This window comes from Glycine max, chromosome 10 (assembly GCF_000004515.6).
Source record: "Glycine max cultivar Williams 82 chromosome 10, Glycine_max_v4.0, whole genome shotgun sequence".
Lineage (NCBI taxonomy): Eukaryota > Viridiplantae > Streptophyta > Magnoliopsida > Fabales > Fabaceae > Glycine > Glycine max.
The window spans coordinates 9,787,729-9,807,112 of NC_038246.2; the positions used below are offsets into that span (position 1 = coordinate 9,787,729).

Below are 19,384 nucleotides of genomic sequence, written 5' to 3' on the forward strand. Positions count from 1 at the left end.
ATCATAATTGTGCTTAAAGTGTCACTAAAATGCATAAGATAAATTACACTTAATGATCATCAATAACAATAATGTCCATACTTTCAACATGTTCTATAAATGTCTTGGGCGATAATCCCTTATTCAAAGGGTTAGCTATCATAAGGTTTGTGCTAATATGTTCTATTGACACTCTTTGTTTCTGACCTTCTTCCTTCACGACAAAAGTACTTTAATTTCATATGCTTAACACCCTTAAAATACTTGTCATTCTTAGAAAAATACTATTGCGAAGTTATCACAATACATTTTCAGCGGCCTGACAATACTGTCGACAATTCCAAGCCTTGAAATAAAGTTCTGCAGTCAATTAGCCTGAATTGTAGCCTTAAAACATGCTACAAATTCAGCCTCCATGGTAGATGCAACAACAAATGATGCATATGGAATTGCTTCCATTTGTTTTCGTTCCATATCATTTCTAGGACATTGCCTGAGACTAAATTTGTCTCATTTCTAAATTGGAACAGGTGATGCTAAACACCTTTCCATCCTTAATCTCTCTAGTACTTTATTGATATATGTTTTTTGAGATAAGCCTAACAATCCTTGTGATCTATTATGGAATATTTCTATCCATATCACATAACTTACCTCACCCATATCTTTCATTTCAAAATTACTAAAGAGAAATTTCTTAGTCTCATGAAGAAGACCAAGATCATTAGTAGCAAACAATATATCATCAACACACAAGATTAAAAAAATAACCTTACTCCCACTGACCTTCAGATATATACACTGATCAACAGTATTGTCTCTTAATGTTGTTATTAACCTTGTTTTTGAAATCTATACTAAATTTCCTTCAATTTGGTATATAGAACCTTACATTTAGACTGACGAACGTGAACGAGAGAGGCCTCTGAGCGACACATAGAGGAACTGAAGGAGAGCTCATGATATGTGAGGAGGGTTTATTATAGTTTACGGCTTTTGATACCATAGTTGGGGTCAGGGAACCTAATTATGAGGATGTATGTCTGTCCTTGTTGAATGCTGATTTTCAAGAAAAACAATGTTTTTGACTAATGGGATGCGATATGTCTATTATTGATAAATGACATTATTGTTTTTATTATACTTGTGTTATCTGAAGACCTGAGGAGTGTGAATCTCAGGCATGAACTGTATATGCATGTATATGCGGAATGTGATTTACTGATGATATTGTTATTGATGATATTAATTGATATGAGGTAAGTTGATGTTTATGATAATGTTGATAGAGAATGATGTTGTTATTGAAGATAATATCGATAATAATTGATACGAGACAATGTTGGTGTTTATGATAATATTGATATGAGATGATGTTGTTGTTGTTGATAATATCATTGAGATGAAATGATGTTGATGTTGAGAATGACATTGAAATGAGATGATATTGATGTTGAGAATGACATTGAGATGAGATTATGTTGATGTTGATAATGATATTGAGATGATATGTTATTAATGTTGAAAATGTCATTGTGATAATGTGTGATGTGTATGTACATGAGGGGTGCAGTGACCATGTTGGATATCCCTGGTGGGGAAAATAGAGTGGTTAAAGAGTTTTGAGCATCTCTGGAGGGGGATGACTTAGAATCTTTAATTATCCACTATCAGTGCATTGATGGTGTCCACATTTCATACTTCATATTGCATGAAAATAGTATAAACTTTGTTAGTAAGTACTTCTAGTTTCTCATGAGGGGGAATACTTGTACTTGAGGGCATGTCACTCGGTTTGGAACTTCCTTGAGACTCATGCTGATCACCATGGGGGGGAGGGGGGAGGGAGGAGTTGCCTGTGCACGATAGGGTGACCTCGACACTTGCTGCTTTGTTTTCCTAAGTGAGAGTGTCGTGTGGATACGCTTAGGCTATTTCCTTGATGAATGGTACCACATTACATTTGAGAGTTGAGGTCAGGTACATACATCATATTGAACATGATTGATTGGAATTATGGACGGATGATGACTACTTGTTGAGTGTATGTTGGACTAATGGATATTTGTGTATGATTATGGTATATATTAATGTTTTCTTACTAATTATGGTTATTTGATTTTTGTGTTAATTTCTTTTATAATAAACTCACCCTTGCAATTTTTGTACCGTGTGGTTGATACTTTTGATGATCATGAACCTTTGTTCATGGAAGCAGAAGGATAACCGTAGAGTACGTGAAGTGAGATTCTTTTGTGGAGCTGCCAAACCGACATGATGACGTTGAGATTATTTTGGGAGAGAGTTGTGTTTTGTTAATCAATTCCTCCGTAGCTGGTTCTATAAATCCTTTTTGAATTGAGGATGTAAATCACAGATTTAATTATATGTATGAGCTAATTTACTTTCCATTATGTAGATGTTGTGTGCTGAGTTACTATATATATATATATATATATATATATATATATATTCATTCAAGTAATTGTGTATTTTTTGGTGACTGTGTGTATCGCGAAAAATTTACTTTCATTTTTCATAAGCAAATTAACGGAGTTTCATTTAAAAATTAAAATTTTCACGATTTAGATTGATAATATCGTAGCAACGAGGCGGGTTGTCAATGAAAATCGAAGAAAGTGCATATAATGACCAAATTCATGGGTCTTTTTTGCTTGAACCCTTGTCGAAGTTGTTGACAATAGAAAAGGCCATCGAGAAGGCCATGGTGTTGGAGAAGAAATACGAGCAGGAGTGGCAATCACCAATGATGTTAGAGTCAAGGAAATTAGAGATGACAGTCATAAGGTCGAGTTGACACCGCCAACGATAGAATAGAAAGCCTCCATGGAAGGGACGCACTGAGAGCATGATGGTGGGCGAAAGAGACGATTATGTGCCGATGTCAATGCTTGAAGTAGGAATCTTAGTGTTGTGCAAATTGAACAATATTATAAAGGCACGAGTTTTATGTTAAGGAAGAGGGATAATTTTGGTTTTGCGAAAAAGAAGAGAACAAAATTGCATCATTCAGTATAAAATTGAAATTGTTACTTATGAAATTGTTACTTAATGTCATGGGTTAGAGGGCTCAAAATAATATAAAAAAGGAAAAATATTAGACAAATGAGTTGTATATCGGAGATGCATAAGTAATTAACTTTTTTTTTTTTTTTTATCAATTTTAAAAGTTTAAAAATGATTAGTCTAATACACTAACACGCCTCACCTTGTTATGAGTTCATTTTTGATGGATTAAAATCGATAGATCAAACAAAATAATTGAGTTGAATACCCCTTAACTTGACCCCCTCTTTCAATCAATCTCATTTTACCACACATATAACATTAAATAACCTTTGTTAATAAAAGAGACTAAATTAATCAAGACTCACGTCTTTCAAGAATTTATAATCAATTTGTGACTATAATTCTCCCCTCCTTATCTTACAGGGACCAAAATCACGTTTCCTTTTTTCCTTTTACCAATTCGCTTATTTATTTATTTAGTTTTTAACTAATAAAATAATCGTTCATTAATTTATATTTTTTATATTAAAACATTTTGTAAGTAATAGTAATACTATATTTTTTCCCCATTCTTCTCCGCTAGTTATACTTGTAAAAAGACTTACGGTTATGCAGTTTTAAATCTTGGTAAATGGAGAAGAATTGATTCTAAAAAATTATGATAATTGTTGTTTCTAAAAAATTATGATATTTCAAAAGTAAATGGAGAAGAATTGATTTTATTTGATTAATAAATTAAAATTACCCGTATAATGTAAATAAGATACTTTAAATTATAAATTTTATATTCAAGTACTTTTACTTAGGGAAAAATATGTTTTTTTCTGCAATCAATTTTATTGGCCACATAATTAATTTTCTCTTATGAAAAAAAAGTCTAAAACATGTTATGAAGCTCTCTCAATGTTGATTTTAATACTCCTAAAATTGATTATGAAAACAAACCAATCCAACACTAAGTAGGTAAATTATACTCGTATAGCTTGTATTTTTTTAAATTGTATCTGATACTTTTTCTTTTTTTTTATCTTACAATTTTTTTTAATTGTTTAACTCATATTACACCTAGATCTTCTCCCTCCTAAATACCGTTTAGTAATCTAAGGTACATCTTGATTATATAATTTTTAATGAAAATTTATGTCCAAAATACTTTTATCTTCTTCCTTTTTTAACTTCATAAAAGACATTGACACTATTTTCAACCTGAAAATATTTTAACATTCTTCCTTCTTTATCTTTTTTCTCTAGTTGGATGTGAACCCAACTTTTTGTTGGACGTAAACTCATCTTGTTGGTATGCATGTGTTAACACCCTTCCTCATTCTCCTTCTTTTTTTTAGTTCAATTTTTTTGGGTTGTTTGGTTGTTGCGTTTTTGTTTAACGTGTTTCCAACAATGCCTATTGATTGAATATAACATTTTGCTTTAAATTTTAGTGTTTTGCTCCTGCATTTATGTTTTTAATCCTTTCTTTGAAATATTTATTTTTGATGACTAAGTGTTTGATATAATATTTCAATCAAGAGTTGTATCTTCTTTAAGTGTTAGCAACAATAAAGTAAAAGTCAAATATTATAAAAAAAATTGTTATTGCGTTAAGAAAGATTCATTCATATGACCAATTGTTAATTTGTTATTAAATATCTAATAAAGATGTTAAAATAATTTTATTTGCTCACATATTTCAATTGATTTTAATTAACAGCGTTAACAAAAGAAGGTAAAAATAACGTAAAAAATTAAGGATATCGAATATTATTTGAGAAAAACATAGTGGGTGTGAGTGTAACAAAAATGTTAAAATAATTTCGTATGCTCATATATTTTCATTGACGTTAATCAATGATGTTAAAAGAGAAAAAATAAAAATAATATAAAAATGGAAAGAATATCAAGTATAATTTGAAAAAAATATAAAGTGTGCAATTACAATTTACTCTTAGATATTTCCCTTATGTTTGCTTCACCCCCTCTTTAATACTAGTAATAATAAACTAATCATCGATAGTTAATGCAAAACAAACCCGCAATGCCTTTCTGTTTACGCTGACTGAAATGGTTGAAAACTTAAGTACGAATAATCTTACCGTCAAAGGGCTCTTTCCTCTCTTAACTTATCTTCTTAACCCCATTCCAAACGCGCTATTTCACTTTACGCTTAAGTAAAACAGAAATTTTAGTACACAATTAGGACAACGTTTTATTATTTTATAATTTTACCACATATATTTTTAAGATATGTATACATAAATAATATATGTATGGTCAGTATAATTATTTTATATTATTAATAATAATTTTTGTTAATTTTTATAATAATTAATATTTTAAAAATGATGTAATATTTTTTACACTAATAATATATAAAAATTAAATTCTTTTATAAAAAAATAGATTCAATTTTTAATCTGTTTATTTTAAACAACACACAATTATATAAAGATTTGAATCTTAAACATTTGATTAAGCTAAAACAATCTCATATAAGTTTATCTACATATTTAATAGTTCTACCTCATGCATATAAAATTTTATTTATTGAAATATGTTACCCTTCAATGAATCTCAATATCTTAAAAGATTAGTCTTTAATTTTCGATTTAGAAAGGTAAAATAAATTTATATAATCAATTCAAATAAATTTGTTGATTTTTACTATAATTATTTAATGATGATCATATGAAAGTGTAGAACTAATACAATCTTATATAATATCCATTTGTTTTAGAATAAATATCTATTTTAGTCCTCGAACATGTGATACAATGATAAATTAATGTCTAAAAATAGAAAAATTAGATTTAATATCCTAATTCTTTTTACACATTTAAGAATTAAATTTTATTTTTTTAATGATAACCAATTTGTAATCCTCTTCTACCATCAAAATAGATATTTATCTATTTTTTTATGATGAAAATAACAAAAATGAAAAAAAAAAAGTTGTCATCGTTAATCAATAATCACACTTGCCTTCACCCTTCTTCTCCCCCAAGAAGAAAATTCTCACCCGCTTGCATCGTGCTCTCTCTTTCTCATCCACGTCATGTTGACTTCTCTTCCTAACACTCTCTGTCTACGCGGTAGTTGAATCAAATTGAATCCATCATAATCATAACCATGTGAAGACACCACACCACACCACGATCATCATCCCTCTTTCTCTTCAATACTACTCTCAACTCATTCTTCTCTCTCAAAAACCATTAGAAACGAAAATAACCAAATAAGAAGAAAGAAACAATGAACGACTTGTTCTCAGGTTCCTTCTCTCGCTTCCGCAGCGACCAGTCATCCCCGGACCGCCACCACGACATCGAGATGGGCGCCGCCGCCGGTGGCCCCCGCGGCGGCGAGGTGAACCTCGACAAGTTCTTCGAGGACGTGGAAGGCGTGAATGAGGAACTAAAGGAATTAGAAGGCTTAGCGCAGAGTTTAAGAAGCAGCCACGAGCAGAGCAAGACGCTGCACAACGCGAAGGCGGTGAGGGACCTGCGGTCAGGCATGGACGGCGACGTTTCGGCGGCGCTGAAGAAGGCGAAGCTGATCAAGCTGAAGCTCGAGGCGCTGGAGCGGTCCAATGCCGCGAACCGTAACTTGCCTGGATGTGGACCGGGTTCGTCCTCGGACCGGACCCGGACCTCCGTGGTCAACGGTTTGAAGAAGAAGCTGAAGGATTCGATGGAGAGTTTCAACGAGATTCGCGGGCTTGTTTCGTCGGAGTACCGCGAGACCGTGCAGCGGCGGTACTTCACCGTCACCGGCGAGAATCCCGATGATAAGACGCTCGATCTCTTGATCTCCACCGGTAAGGCTTCGTTTCGGATTTATATATTTATTTATTTAATTGAATTTTGAATAAGGTTTTAAATATCAGTCGCTTTTTTCTTGTTGATATTTTGGGAAATTGCAGACAAATGCGGCCTAGTCTCAATAGGGGTCACAGACAGTTTAAAAAACTTTGACGTTGCAGCCTAAATTACGATTCCTGACCTTTTTAAAACCTTATTTGTCCTAATTTGATCTAATTTGGGAAAATTAAATTTCATTTCATTTTCTTTACGTCATAGTCACCAGATCATTGAAGTAGCAACGTGCTTGGTTCCTTTTAAATACTGTTCTAATCTTCTAAAATATAAATAAATGGCAAGAATGAAAACAATTGGCCTAATTAGAGTTTTGATTCCTTAAATGGTCCATGTGTTACCAGACACATGTATCAACTGTTATGCAATTTTAGCAGCTTAACTAATAGTGTTTGAGTTTGAGCTTAAATATGTGTAGTGGTGCTAAATATTGAGAAAGTGAACTCTATCTTCCATGCTAATTTTATCCGGTTTGAGTAGGATTATCATTCTAGAAAATACTTGTGGTGTGATTTCTTGATCATTGTTTAAAGAGAAATTGTATTTGGATGTTATTTTATACAACAAAGAGAGAGACGAGGAGATAGAGATGAATAGTAAAAGTTTGAGATAAGATGATTGATGCGAGAAAAAGCGATAAAGAAATAAAATAATGTTGGAGAAAAATGTAGTGAATAAAATAACTAATTCTCTGGATCTCTAAGATGCCACATCAAGTTGAATATAGTAACCAAGGATTTCCGGTTCTTAATAAGCAAGTTTTCAGCCTAAACTCTTCAGTAGTTTACTGCTCAATTCTATTTTGGTTGGCAATCAAAGTGGATTTTGGATTTATATATTAAAAAAATAGAAATCAAGCAGCAAATTTACAAAAAACAAGACGAATAATTACTAGTAGGAAAATTGCTCTTTCAAATTCTAGTCTACTGGGACAGAGTCATGATTAATTTCTCATTTTCTCCATCATTGTTTCAATTGAAGAACAACTAGAACTTAATGGAATTAGTGGATAGTTTATTAAAGTTCAAACCGGTCTTCCAAATTCAAGTCTGTGAAGCACTATTCTGTCCTCACGAGTTTAAGTTTGGGTTCAATTTTGTCTAAATCTGATTTGATGCTAGTTTGGGAGGTCCCATAAGAATCTGTGCTTTTCCCTTTATTGCAGGTGAGAGTGAGACCTTCCTTCAGAAAGCCATTCAAGAGCAAGGCAGGGGTAGAATTCTGGACACCATCAATGAGATTCAAGAGAGGCATGATGCCGTCAAAGAGATAGAAAAGAATCTCAAGGAGTTGCACCAAGTGTTCCTTGACATGACAGTGCTGGTGCAACATCAAGGAGAGCAGTTGGATGATATCGAGAGCCATGTGGCAAGAGCTCATTCTTTTGTGCGCACCGGAGCCGAGCAGTTGCAGACTGCGCGAAAGTACCAGAAAAATACCAGGAAATGGACCTGCTACTGTATCATACTTCTTCTGGTGATCATCTTCTTTGTGGTGCTCTTCACTGTGAGGCCGTGGAAAAATAACAGTAGTGGTGGCGGCAATAATGGTAATCAGCCTGCACCAGCTCAAACACCTCCACCTCCTGTCAATGCTTAACGTTAGGGATTACGAGTCTATATTTCACGAAGCATTTTGGTTTCATTTATTTTGATTTGAAGATTGATATTTTATATTTTGGGATCTAGCATGGGTGAGAGAAAAATGGATTGGCTTAAGACTTGGGAGGAAATCTGTTAGGGTGACCAGCAGTTTCATTTCAATCTGGGGGAAGGGAATGGTTGGTTGTTCTGTCGAGGTAGGTTTTTGGACATCATTATTTTGAGCATCATATTCTTTTTCTGTAAGTAGCTTATCAGTTTGAACAGTTTAATTGCTGACTGATGGTTTATATAATATGTATGGCATCTTTCCCTAAATATGATGTACAGTATCTTACTCTTCCTTTATGCTATCTTACTATTCCCTTATCAGTCATTTCTCTTCTCTTCGTGAGAGTCCATTGAACTTAGTGGCAGAGCTGTGTGGCAATTATTCCAACTGATCTACTTAAAAATCAGTATCAGCGGCACTTGCAAGTATAAGGCAAAAGTTCAATTCAGTTTCAACTGAATCTGTTGATATTATTATACAGTAATACACCAGGTTACATTGTCTACACTTCTAGTGGTTTTGGAACTATAAGATAAAAAATATTAAACTTGAACAAATTATGAGGGGGTATCAATGTACATCTCCATAATTTGTCATCAGTAGAACAGGTTAAAACAAGTGTGTGGAGATTGGAGAATGAAGGTGGTGGTAAAGGGACATATTTATAGATTTATCAGTGGTTTTTATTTGTTTATTTATAAACCACTTTAGACAAACAAGCTGTAATATTTTGTTTATAGTGTCCTTGAGGTTGAATTTTTAATAGGAAAGTGGTGAAACGAATCTTGTGAATATGTAGCATTGTAGACTTTCGGTGTAATTTTATTCTGCTTTTGATCTATCATGGTTATAGTGATGAAAAGTCTTCATTGACTTGTTGACTTTTGAGTCTTTCCTTCCCTTGGTATTGTTCTGGAAACCTATCCAAAGCCCAACTGGAGCTACAAAGAAGTTACATTCGAAACTTCCATTTCTAGAGTCGTTAACAGTAGGGACTGCTTGACCATTCTCTAGTGACCGGCCAACTCAACTCACCAAAATTCAAATAATGCACATTTGGCAAAGTTTAGCACACTCTGTTTGTGAGTGACCTATATGAAAATACTCCTTAATGTTTGAATAATATAAAGTAATATATTTTATATTCAAGAACAATAGAATAATAATATTACTATAATATTTTTTTTCATAATTATAGTTCTAAGTTAATTCTAAAGCAAGATGTTACTATCAAATTTTAATAAATTAACACATATTTAGTCAATAAATGACTTAAAAATATAATTTCTTCATCATTTAATTGTACTAATCAAGGTATTTATTTTTTATCATAGAACTCAAACTGATTAATTTTTTTTGAATAATTATTAATTCTATAAGTATTTAATTGTTCATTCAACTAGTAATCAAATTAAAATATAATCAATAACTTATTAATTAATATGATAATCTCATGTAAAAGAGAACTAATACATTTCTTCTTAAAATTTTATATTAAAAGGTAATGTTATTTGTTAGGAATTCTTAATTCAGTCAATATTCAATGATCACATTCACCTTGTTTAATTTAAGGAAAGTGATGAATGACACGATGGTTACGACAAAATAAATCTACGATCATCTCATGATTTGCAGAAAATATTTTTTTCCTTTTTTATTTAATTGTTAACCAATAGGATACAAGGACCAGTGTTTCATACTTTTCGTGCACAAAGAATTTCATGTAGTATAGCATTGCTCCTAATCTAATTATGTAAATAAATAAATGAGATCTATTAATTTTTATCTAATAAAAATCACAATATATCTTTATCTAATAAATATTTGTTTTTTATTATTATAATCTTTATCATGAAAATTAAGAAATTTACCTCAGTTAATTGAGTAAGGTACGCGAGTTGTTACAAATCTCATAGTACTTATCTTCAATTCTTATGAATAAAAAAAAAAATCTCTATCAAGATAACATGTCTCTAATCTTCTAATCTGAATCAAGAATTTTATCAAATTAAGTTAAATAACTATTTAATCAAAAACATTTAGGAAACTATTTAATCTTAATCATGATAACAATGTTTAACAAAATTAGACTGCACATCTTCCCTCTCATTTTGAAATTACACTTGTTTTCCTCAACTATATAACAACTAAGAAATGAACAAAGATTTTTGTTAGTAGGAAGGTATTAGGGATGTCTGGGTAGGGTAAAAAGAAAGAATACTGAGTGTTTCAAGAAATAGAAGTCTTTGTATTTTGGTACAATAAAATTTAAGGAGAAGAGATAGTGTCCCATTTCAAGACAGAAAGTCTCCACAAAAGCATTTATATTTACTTCACTCTTAAAACACAAGTGAGAGTTTGAATTTATAAGCTGGCACATATGATAAGAGATCATTTCAACCTTATTAGATATGTAAAATTGAATAATTATATTGAATGAACAAGTTTTTAAGAATGTTTATTTAGCTAGAACATTTTTAGATTTTTTTTTAAACAAGAGCATTTTTAGAAGTTTTACACATATTTTATTATCTTTCAGTTTTCACTATCCATTGATTAAGCAGTCCCAATCATCAACCTTGGATACTCTGCATACCATTCCATTATGCTTAATAGGAACATTCTCCCATCACCACTCACGTACACCTAAATTCTACATTGCAGCTTGCAGGTATAATCCTTTTCGCCGTACACACTACTAATTAAACGCGGAGTAGATTATTATTAATTACAATTTGTATCTGCAAAACCAAAAATCCCCATCCTCTCACGCCAAGCAGCATTTTTCTCCCTTCCAAGCCTTCTATTTCTGCATTATTCCGGTATTACCCTCCCCTTTGTTCCCAAATTTCGTGTCTGCTTATACTTTAATTTGCACAATTGCAAATGACACGAAATTTCCCACAAGCCCATTTGTTCATATTTCCTAATTCCCTATTATTCTTCCCAAGTCCCAACCTCCTTTGACCCGTTAACCCTTTTTTCTGTCTGCTTGTTTTTTCACACATATTGTAAAGCCACCATTTGTGCAAGACTCATCAACGTTGCGTAAAATAAAACCGTGTTTTTCTCGTTATTTCTTGCGTAATAACAAAATTACAAATTAAACCAGATGCTACAAAAAAGAAAAATATTGTTGCAATTTAAATAAGTCTTGCCCACTTCCACCTAAATATTATTATTATTATTATTATTCAAAGAAAATTTCAAACTCTTAGTTCATAAGCCACCACTCCCATTTATATGCATCTTAAAGCCATACAAAATAAAATTCTCCTCAATACATGTATATACATTCATTCCCATAGTTCTCTCCGATCTTATTAACTCCTTTGAATTCTCTTTACCCTAATTTCTTCATATATCAAAAGCTCAAACCCTAAAATGAATGACTTGTTCTCTGGCTCCTTCTCCCGCAACAACGACCAAGTCTTGCCTGACCACCACCACCATGTGATCGAGATGGCGGCCGCGTCATCACCAACAGCCGAGGGCAGCGCGAACCTTGAAAAGTTCTTTCAAGAAGTTGAGCAGGTGAAAGAGGACCTGAAGGAGCTGGAGCGTCTCCATGAGAATCTACGTGGGAACCACGAGAAGAGCAAGACCCTTCACAGCGCGAAGGCTGTGAAGGAGCTTCGCTCACGCATGGATGCTGATGTGGCACTCGCTTTAAAGAAAGCGAAGCTCGTCAAGGTCCGGCTCGAGACGCTGGACCGGTCCAATCAGGTGAGCCGAAACTTGCCTGGTTTGGAACCTGGTTCGTCCTCGGACCGGACCAGAACGTCTGTGGTGAGCGGACTGAGGAAGAAGCTGAAGGACTCTATGGACAGCTTCAACAGCCTCAGACAACAGATATCATCGGAGTACAGGGAAACCGTGCAGCGTAGATATTATACGGTCACCGGAGAGAATCCCGATGACAAAACCATTGACCTCCTCATTTCTACTGGTACGTGTCAATTCTCATAAATTAATGTTCATGTTAACGTGTTTACGTTGTTTATGATTGGAAATTTTGTTTGTGTTTCCTAGTTTATTATACAATAATTCTCAAGAGTTGTGAATATCAAATAAATTCTGTCTGCAGGTTAGTGAGGATTATGAATTTTAGATGATCAGACACAAAGGACCAAACTTTAAGCAGTAAATTAAATGTAATGTTAACTATTCATATAATGTCATATGTCATCAAATACGTAAGGAGAGGTAAGGAGATTAATTATTATAGAAAGACAAATGAAAAAACGTGATATAAGTGATGTAGTGTGACAGAGAAAGATGGCCGGGAAAAGAGTGAAACTGTAAAAGAGAAGTAGAAATTCTATACAAATATATAAAAATCATTAGTGTTTTGAGATAGATAATTTTGACATGATATTAAAGCCTTTATGGTTAAGTGGTAAAGTTTGAAAGTTATCACTCTTGTTTTTTTTTTTTTAAAATAAAATGTTAAATTTCAGCATAATTAATATTGGGAGTAAATGCATTCGTGACATAGCAAATAAAGATAAATTAATCATGACTACTATATGGTATGGAGATTTTCCGTAAAAAGATGATGTCGATATGAATTGTTTGTCTTTCATTGGATAAACATAGTAAATGAGAAATAAAAAAAAAAATCAAAGAATGCGAGAAATCACCCAACATCATTAGTATTTATCTTTGACAGAATCTGCACATGTTTTTAAAATCGTAATGATTATGTTAATAACGATTGACCCGATTTATGTTTCATAAGTAAGTGATGCAGGATTCGAATTTTGACTTTATTATGTAGATTATCTCTAACGAATATTAATCACTAGTCTTTTAGTTATTAGTTTATCCTTCACATTTTTACATGTTATTTGTTGATTAGGCTAGTAATTTAAAATTAATGGTACATGATAATTATGGTGCATGGAACAGGTGAGAGTGAAACATTCTTGCAGAAAGCGATCGAGCAGCAAGGTAGAGCCAGCGTGATGGACACAATCCAAGAGATTCAAGAGAGGCACGACACAGTCAAGGAAATAGAGAGAAACCTAAACGAGCTTCACCAAGTGTTCTTGGACATGGCCGTGTTGGTGCAATCCCAGGGAGAACAATTGGACGACATCGAAAGCCACGTGGCACGCGCCAATTCATACGTGCGGGGTGGGGTCCAGCAGCTGCACGTGGCAAGGAAGCACCAAAAGAACACCCGAAAGTGGACATGCATAGCCATCATATTGCTCATTATTATCATCTTGATCATAGTCCTCCCTATAGTTCTAAGAAAATGATCGATCACATATTCTAATTGCTATATGGTGGTGGCTGCGAAGAACTTGGACTAGTTCAAACTTCAGAGATTGTTAGTATCTTATATTAGTTAAGTCAATTCATATGCTGCCTAGACCATTGCATTAGAAAAATATATACCTTGGCTTTTGTGATTAGTTTTATTTTTTCTTTTTTTGGGTCGCATCATGTGTTGATTAATTTATATTTTCCACGTACGCATTTGTACATGTTTGAAGATTGAGACATTTTGGTTTGGTTTATAGAAGCCTATGGACATGTCACATGGTGCTTGCGTGCACCGTTTAGAATTATTACTTTACTACCGCGAAGAGAACTCGTTGAAGCGGTTTTATCCTAGCTAGGGAAGAGAGACGCTAGGGCATGTTGATGTTCATGGTGGTACATTCTTTTGCAAATATGTATGTAATTTATATGAAATTTTAAGCAGCTAGATAAATGGGTGAACTACTTTTATGTATTGTAGGAGTTAGTTCAATTGTTTTGCGTGTTTATGCCGTTGTACAAATGAATTGCACCTTATTTAGTAGCATATTGATATAGCATTGTTTTCACATATTATTATTTGGGTAAGATATACTTTTTAGTTTTTATGTCTTTATTATATTCACCCTGATTTGTTATCTTTTGAAAAATTTAATTTCATCTTTTAAAAAGTGATCATTACAAAATAAATGTATATTTTTATTTTATCACATGATTTCAAATCTTATTTTATCTAATTTTTATGATTCTTTTTTATTCAAACACCCGTTGAATTCTATAGTTTTCATGTACATGAATTTATGTCTCAAATTAGTAAAATAAAATTCATAATCATGTCCCAAAATTAAAAATATCATTTTCTGAAAGGATCATTTTGACTCATTTAAAAATATAAGAACTAAATTAAACTTTTTAAAAGATAAGAGACTAAATTAAATATAATTAAAAATATATATGACTAAAAGTGCACTTTAATCTTATTATTAGAAAATAATGTATTTTTTTATCCTTAAACTTTCAATCAAACTTAATTTTAGTTCTTATATTTTTTTATCAAGTCAATGAATTTGGTTCTCAAACTCAAGGTCGAGGCAATTCCAAGGCCATTTAGGTCGTTGCCTTATGCCCCAAATTATCTAAGATCTCAATTTTTTTATAAACATATTAATTATTAATTTGAATTATTATATAATATATTATATATATACTATTTTATTAGTAAAACTTTAATTTTAAAATTGTATATTATTGACATTAAAAGTTTATAAATACTTAATTATATAACTTTCGTTAGTAATTTTGTAATTGGTAAGAAAACAAAATGAGATTAAACAAATTATTTTAAATTACTCTTTAAATATACTTGCCTAAGACCTTAAAACATTTAGACACCACCTTGCTTAACTTTTCAAATATGCACTTGGATTTAGTTTCCTCTCACTTTAACAAGTTAGTGTTGTTAAAGAAGTTCACATCATAGAATTTTGAAATACAATTTTTTACAATTATAAATCACCACACAAATACACTCATAATGTGTTTAAAGTTGTAACATTTTCTTTGTAGGTTTTAGTTAGGGGTGTGCAAAAATTAGTTCGGTAAAAAAACCAAACCGAATTTGTTTTGAACTGATTTTAAAAAATTGGTTCTGAATTGATCTAATTTTTAACTAGTTTTAAACTAATTCTAAGAGTGGAATCAATTTTAAACTCATTTTTGAATTAGTTTTTGAACTATTTTTTTCAAATAAAAAATATTTAAATAAAAATTAGTTCGATTAACTGAATTAATTTTACAGAAATAATTTAACTAACCAAATTAGTTTTATAAAATAATATACTCATTTTTTTAAACTAGTTCAAAACAAAAATTAATTCTATTTAGATTAGGTTATAATTCAATTCAATCCCAATCAGTACTTTTAACACCCTAGTTTTAGCCCGACAAATCATCTAGTCCCAAATTAGTACTTTTAACACCCTAGTTTTAGCCTGACAAATCATATAGTCCCAAGCGTGGTGTGTGAACACGTGTTTCGTGTTTTCCCTGGGCTGACGTTTTCGAGTAGAGAAATAATGCATTTCCACCAGTAAATTTATCAAACATCCTTTCACCTATCAAGGGTAAATTTATTTTCTTTTAGCGCGTTATTACTTGAAATTTTTAAACTAAGTTCATCCTCATTAATTCAACATTATATTGAAATCCCTTTTGACGAAATGTCAGTTTTAATAAACCAAACTCATTTTTACAAACCATTAGGTTCACTGCAAACCATTTAAGCATAACAAAATTTCATTTAAACATTCTCAAATCCATCTTTTAAACAAATTTACAGAGGCACACCTCGGTTATATCTCTCGTTATAATATTGGTAGAGATGTATGGTTTAATATTGGTAGGGATGTATGGTTATATCTCTCGTTATAATACATGTTTTGCGTGAAGTCATGACGATTTGGTTATTACGAAATCGTGATGATAGATACAAATACTGATTTTGGAAATCAAGATTGATCATGCGCTGATCTCTCGTCAGTATCATTTATGGTTGAACCTAGGATAATATCTAATCATCTTTTCATTCTTAATTTTCGTTCTTGATTAATGAAAACATCGTTCATAAATACTTTCGTAATAGTTTATCTTTCATAAATCCAACTCCAAGGCCAAAACAAATAATTATTTCTTATAAATGAAATGTGGGTTTTGCACTGTGATTAAAATGTTTTAAATTTCCTGCAAAAAATTCTAGATAATCTTTTATTAAATTTATAACAAGGAGATATATTTAATTTTAGTAAGTCTATTACGGGTATTCATGTAAGTCCAATTTAGGGTGTCAAGCATAGTTCAGGCTAATAATTTTGAAATAAAGCTTGCTTTGCTAACTTTAATTAACCATAATGCTTTTGCAAATAATCATGAAGATCCATATGAGCATCTTGCTACACTTTTTCAATTGTGTGATATAGTGAAAAGATTAATGGAGCAACTAAAGAAGCTATACACTTGGGATTATTTGCTTTTTCATTAACGGGGAGGGTTAGGACTTTGCTCCAATCTCATCCTAATCACGGTCTCACATATTGGAATACACTAGAAGAGAAGTTTCTATAAAAGTAAATATCAATGATACTTAAAAGATTTTGCAAACACTTTTATATACAAAATCAAATTTAAACCATTGGTCAATTAAAGTAGATAAGAAAAATAGATCAGACATTGAGCGTTTTATACTGATTTGTCTCTACTAATGAGACTACGTTCAGTTCTTGATAACCCACTAAGTTTTCACTAACTTTCATAAAGTTACTAGTATTTTTCATTGTCACTTATGGCTTTTACAATAAAGCTTACCTCCAAGCTTTTACAACCCAAGTATTCATTGTTCTACTGAACCACTTCTACCTCTAAACAAATCATAAGATTTGTTGGTGTTTGTTTGCACATAGATTAGTTTATCGTCTTACAGACGAATTTCCATGTTAAGTACTAAGAGTCTCTTTCTCTCAAGATTCACAAGTTGTTTTGAGAGCTTTCAACTTAAGAGACAAAAAATGAGCTTGAAGAAGAGAGGGAATATGAAATTTGACTTCTTCTTTAGCACTTCAACTCATCAAGGCTTCTCATATTTTAAGTTATCTTTAGTAGGTAGTCATTGCCTCTAAACAATCTTATATTGTGTTTTATCTTGTGTTTGAAAAAGGTGTCTATTGGTGCATTAATTGCACACCCAATCCATGTTGATACACCATTCTTCTTATCTTCCTTGAGTCACACTTTAGTAGTGGTCAAATCACTTTAGCACAGAGCATGTCTATCCACACTAAGTACAATAGGTTGGGGCATCTTTTGAGAGAAAAAAAAAGGTTGCTCTTGATTTTTCTTTTACTTCCTTGGTTTTGAAAGATCCTAGAAGGATGTTCGACAAACATATAGTATCAATTTAGTCTTAATTTCCTATCAAAACTAGAATTTGTATGTTATCATTTGATCCATTAGATGCAGATACAATGCTTTTGTCTATTTGCATTATAAGTCACAACTTTTAAGATTTGTAATTATTTGCATAAAATCAAATTGATTGAGGATCCTGATTCGTCTTATGACTTAACAATTTCTTACAAAGTACTTTCCACCTTCACATTTTGGGAAAACTAAGAATGAGCTCACTTCATTTGGTCAGATGGAAGGGGAATCACTTTGTGAAGATTGAGAAAGATTCAACCAATTGCTAAGGATGTGCCAAAATCATAGGACGGATGATTTGACACAAATGCAAACTTTTTGTTAAGGGCTTAGGCCTTAGACAAAGCTCATGTTGGATGTTTCTGTAGGTGGAACTGTGGATGCTAAAAACAACAGATGAAGCAATCACTTTGATTTAGAATCTGGCAAGGAATGATTCTTTAATCGTTCATGATAGAAAAACTCAAGGAAGGCAAGGAAATCAAGGTAATGTTCCATTCTCTAACAATTAATCCTAATGTTCCATTCTCTAACAATTAATCCTAATTGGAGAAATAGTCCAATTTTTTGTTGGAGACAAGATTCAAGTCTTTAAAAAAAATCATCATTTCAAGGAAAACAAAAACTTATTGTGGATCATACATCCAAGTTGGAGGAAACTTTGAATTAATTTATGGAGGTGTTTTTTTTCAAACCAGAAGAATGCTGATGTTCCTATAAAGAATTTGGGGGACTCAAGTGGGCTAGATTGCTAAGCAACTGACTGAGCAACCAAGTGCAAATCTCTTAGGAAATATCCAACCCAATCCAAAGGAGTGAAATAAGGTTGTTACAAAAAGGAGTAAATGGTTGTTTGAAGGAGTGAGTGGTGAAAAGAAAGGAAGAATGAGTAGAAAAAGAAAAATGAGGTAGTTGAAAATGAAAAAAGAAAGTGAAGAAAAAAATGACAGAAAAAAATAGAAAACTTGTTGACCTTTAGACAAGCATACCTATTCACACAAATACATAGTGTAAAGACAAATATCATTAGAAAGGGGATTGAATTGTGATTTTTAAAATTTTCTAAGTCTTTTTGCAAACACAAAACTATCATCTGAACTAGTTTTGAAAAACAAATAATAGATTTTTGCAACAAACAAGATTAGACGATGATTAACAAATTTTGCCAAAATATGTTTTTTTTTCAAAACAAATTCAAATTCAAACCCTAAATCAGTTAAACACAAAGAGATAAAAATATAAAACACATGAAATTATATTGATTCGTCTCAATTATTGAGACTACATCCAGTTCTTGACAAACTACCAAATTCCACTAGTTTCAATGAGTTACAAATATTGTTCATTGTCACTTTTGGCTCTTATAACCCAAGCTTGGAAACCTAGTATCCTTTATTCTACCAAGCCACTATTGGTTCTAAACCAAATAATAATATTTGTTGTTACTTTGCTCACTGACTAATTCCTAATCGTCTTACGGACAGATTTACAACTTAAGCGCACTTAGTCTTTTCTCTTAGGATAATCAAAGTGTTTTGAGAGCTTTACAACTCTGCAGAATACACAGAAAGAACTTGAGAAGAGAAAACAAGAGATTTCAAATCTTTGCG

The 19,384-nt window shown here is 32.0% G+C and overlaps 2 protein-coding genes across 2 annotated transcripts; both read left to right on the forward strand.

The window, feature by feature from the left end:
* Nucleotides 1–5,971: 5,971 nt before the first annotated feature.
* Nucleotides 5,972–8,797, forward strand: LOC100789318 (syntaxin-121). Its single transcript, XM_003537071.5, has 2 exons — nt 5,972–6,820; nt 8,044–8,797. Exons 1-2 carry the CDS (start codon nt 6,256–6,258, stop codon nt 8,475–8,477), a joined length of 999 nt encoding a protein of 332 aa, XP_003537119.1. The 5' UTR covers nt 5,972–6,255; the 3' UTR covers nt 8,478–8,797.
* Nucleotides 8,798–11,740: 2,943 nt separating this feature from the next.
* On the forward strand, nt 11,741–14,309 carry LOC100793347 (syntaxin-121). Its single transcript, XM_003535770.5, has 2 exons — nt 11,741–12,480; nt 13,443–14,309. The coding sequence occupies exons 1-2, from the start codon at nt 11,916–11,918 to the stop codon at nt 13,796–13,798; spliced, it is 921 nt and encodes a 306-aa protein (XP_003535818.1). The 5' UTR covers nt 11,741–11,915; the 3' UTR covers nt 13,799–14,309.
* Nucleotides 14,310–19,384: the final 5,075 nt, after the last annotated feature.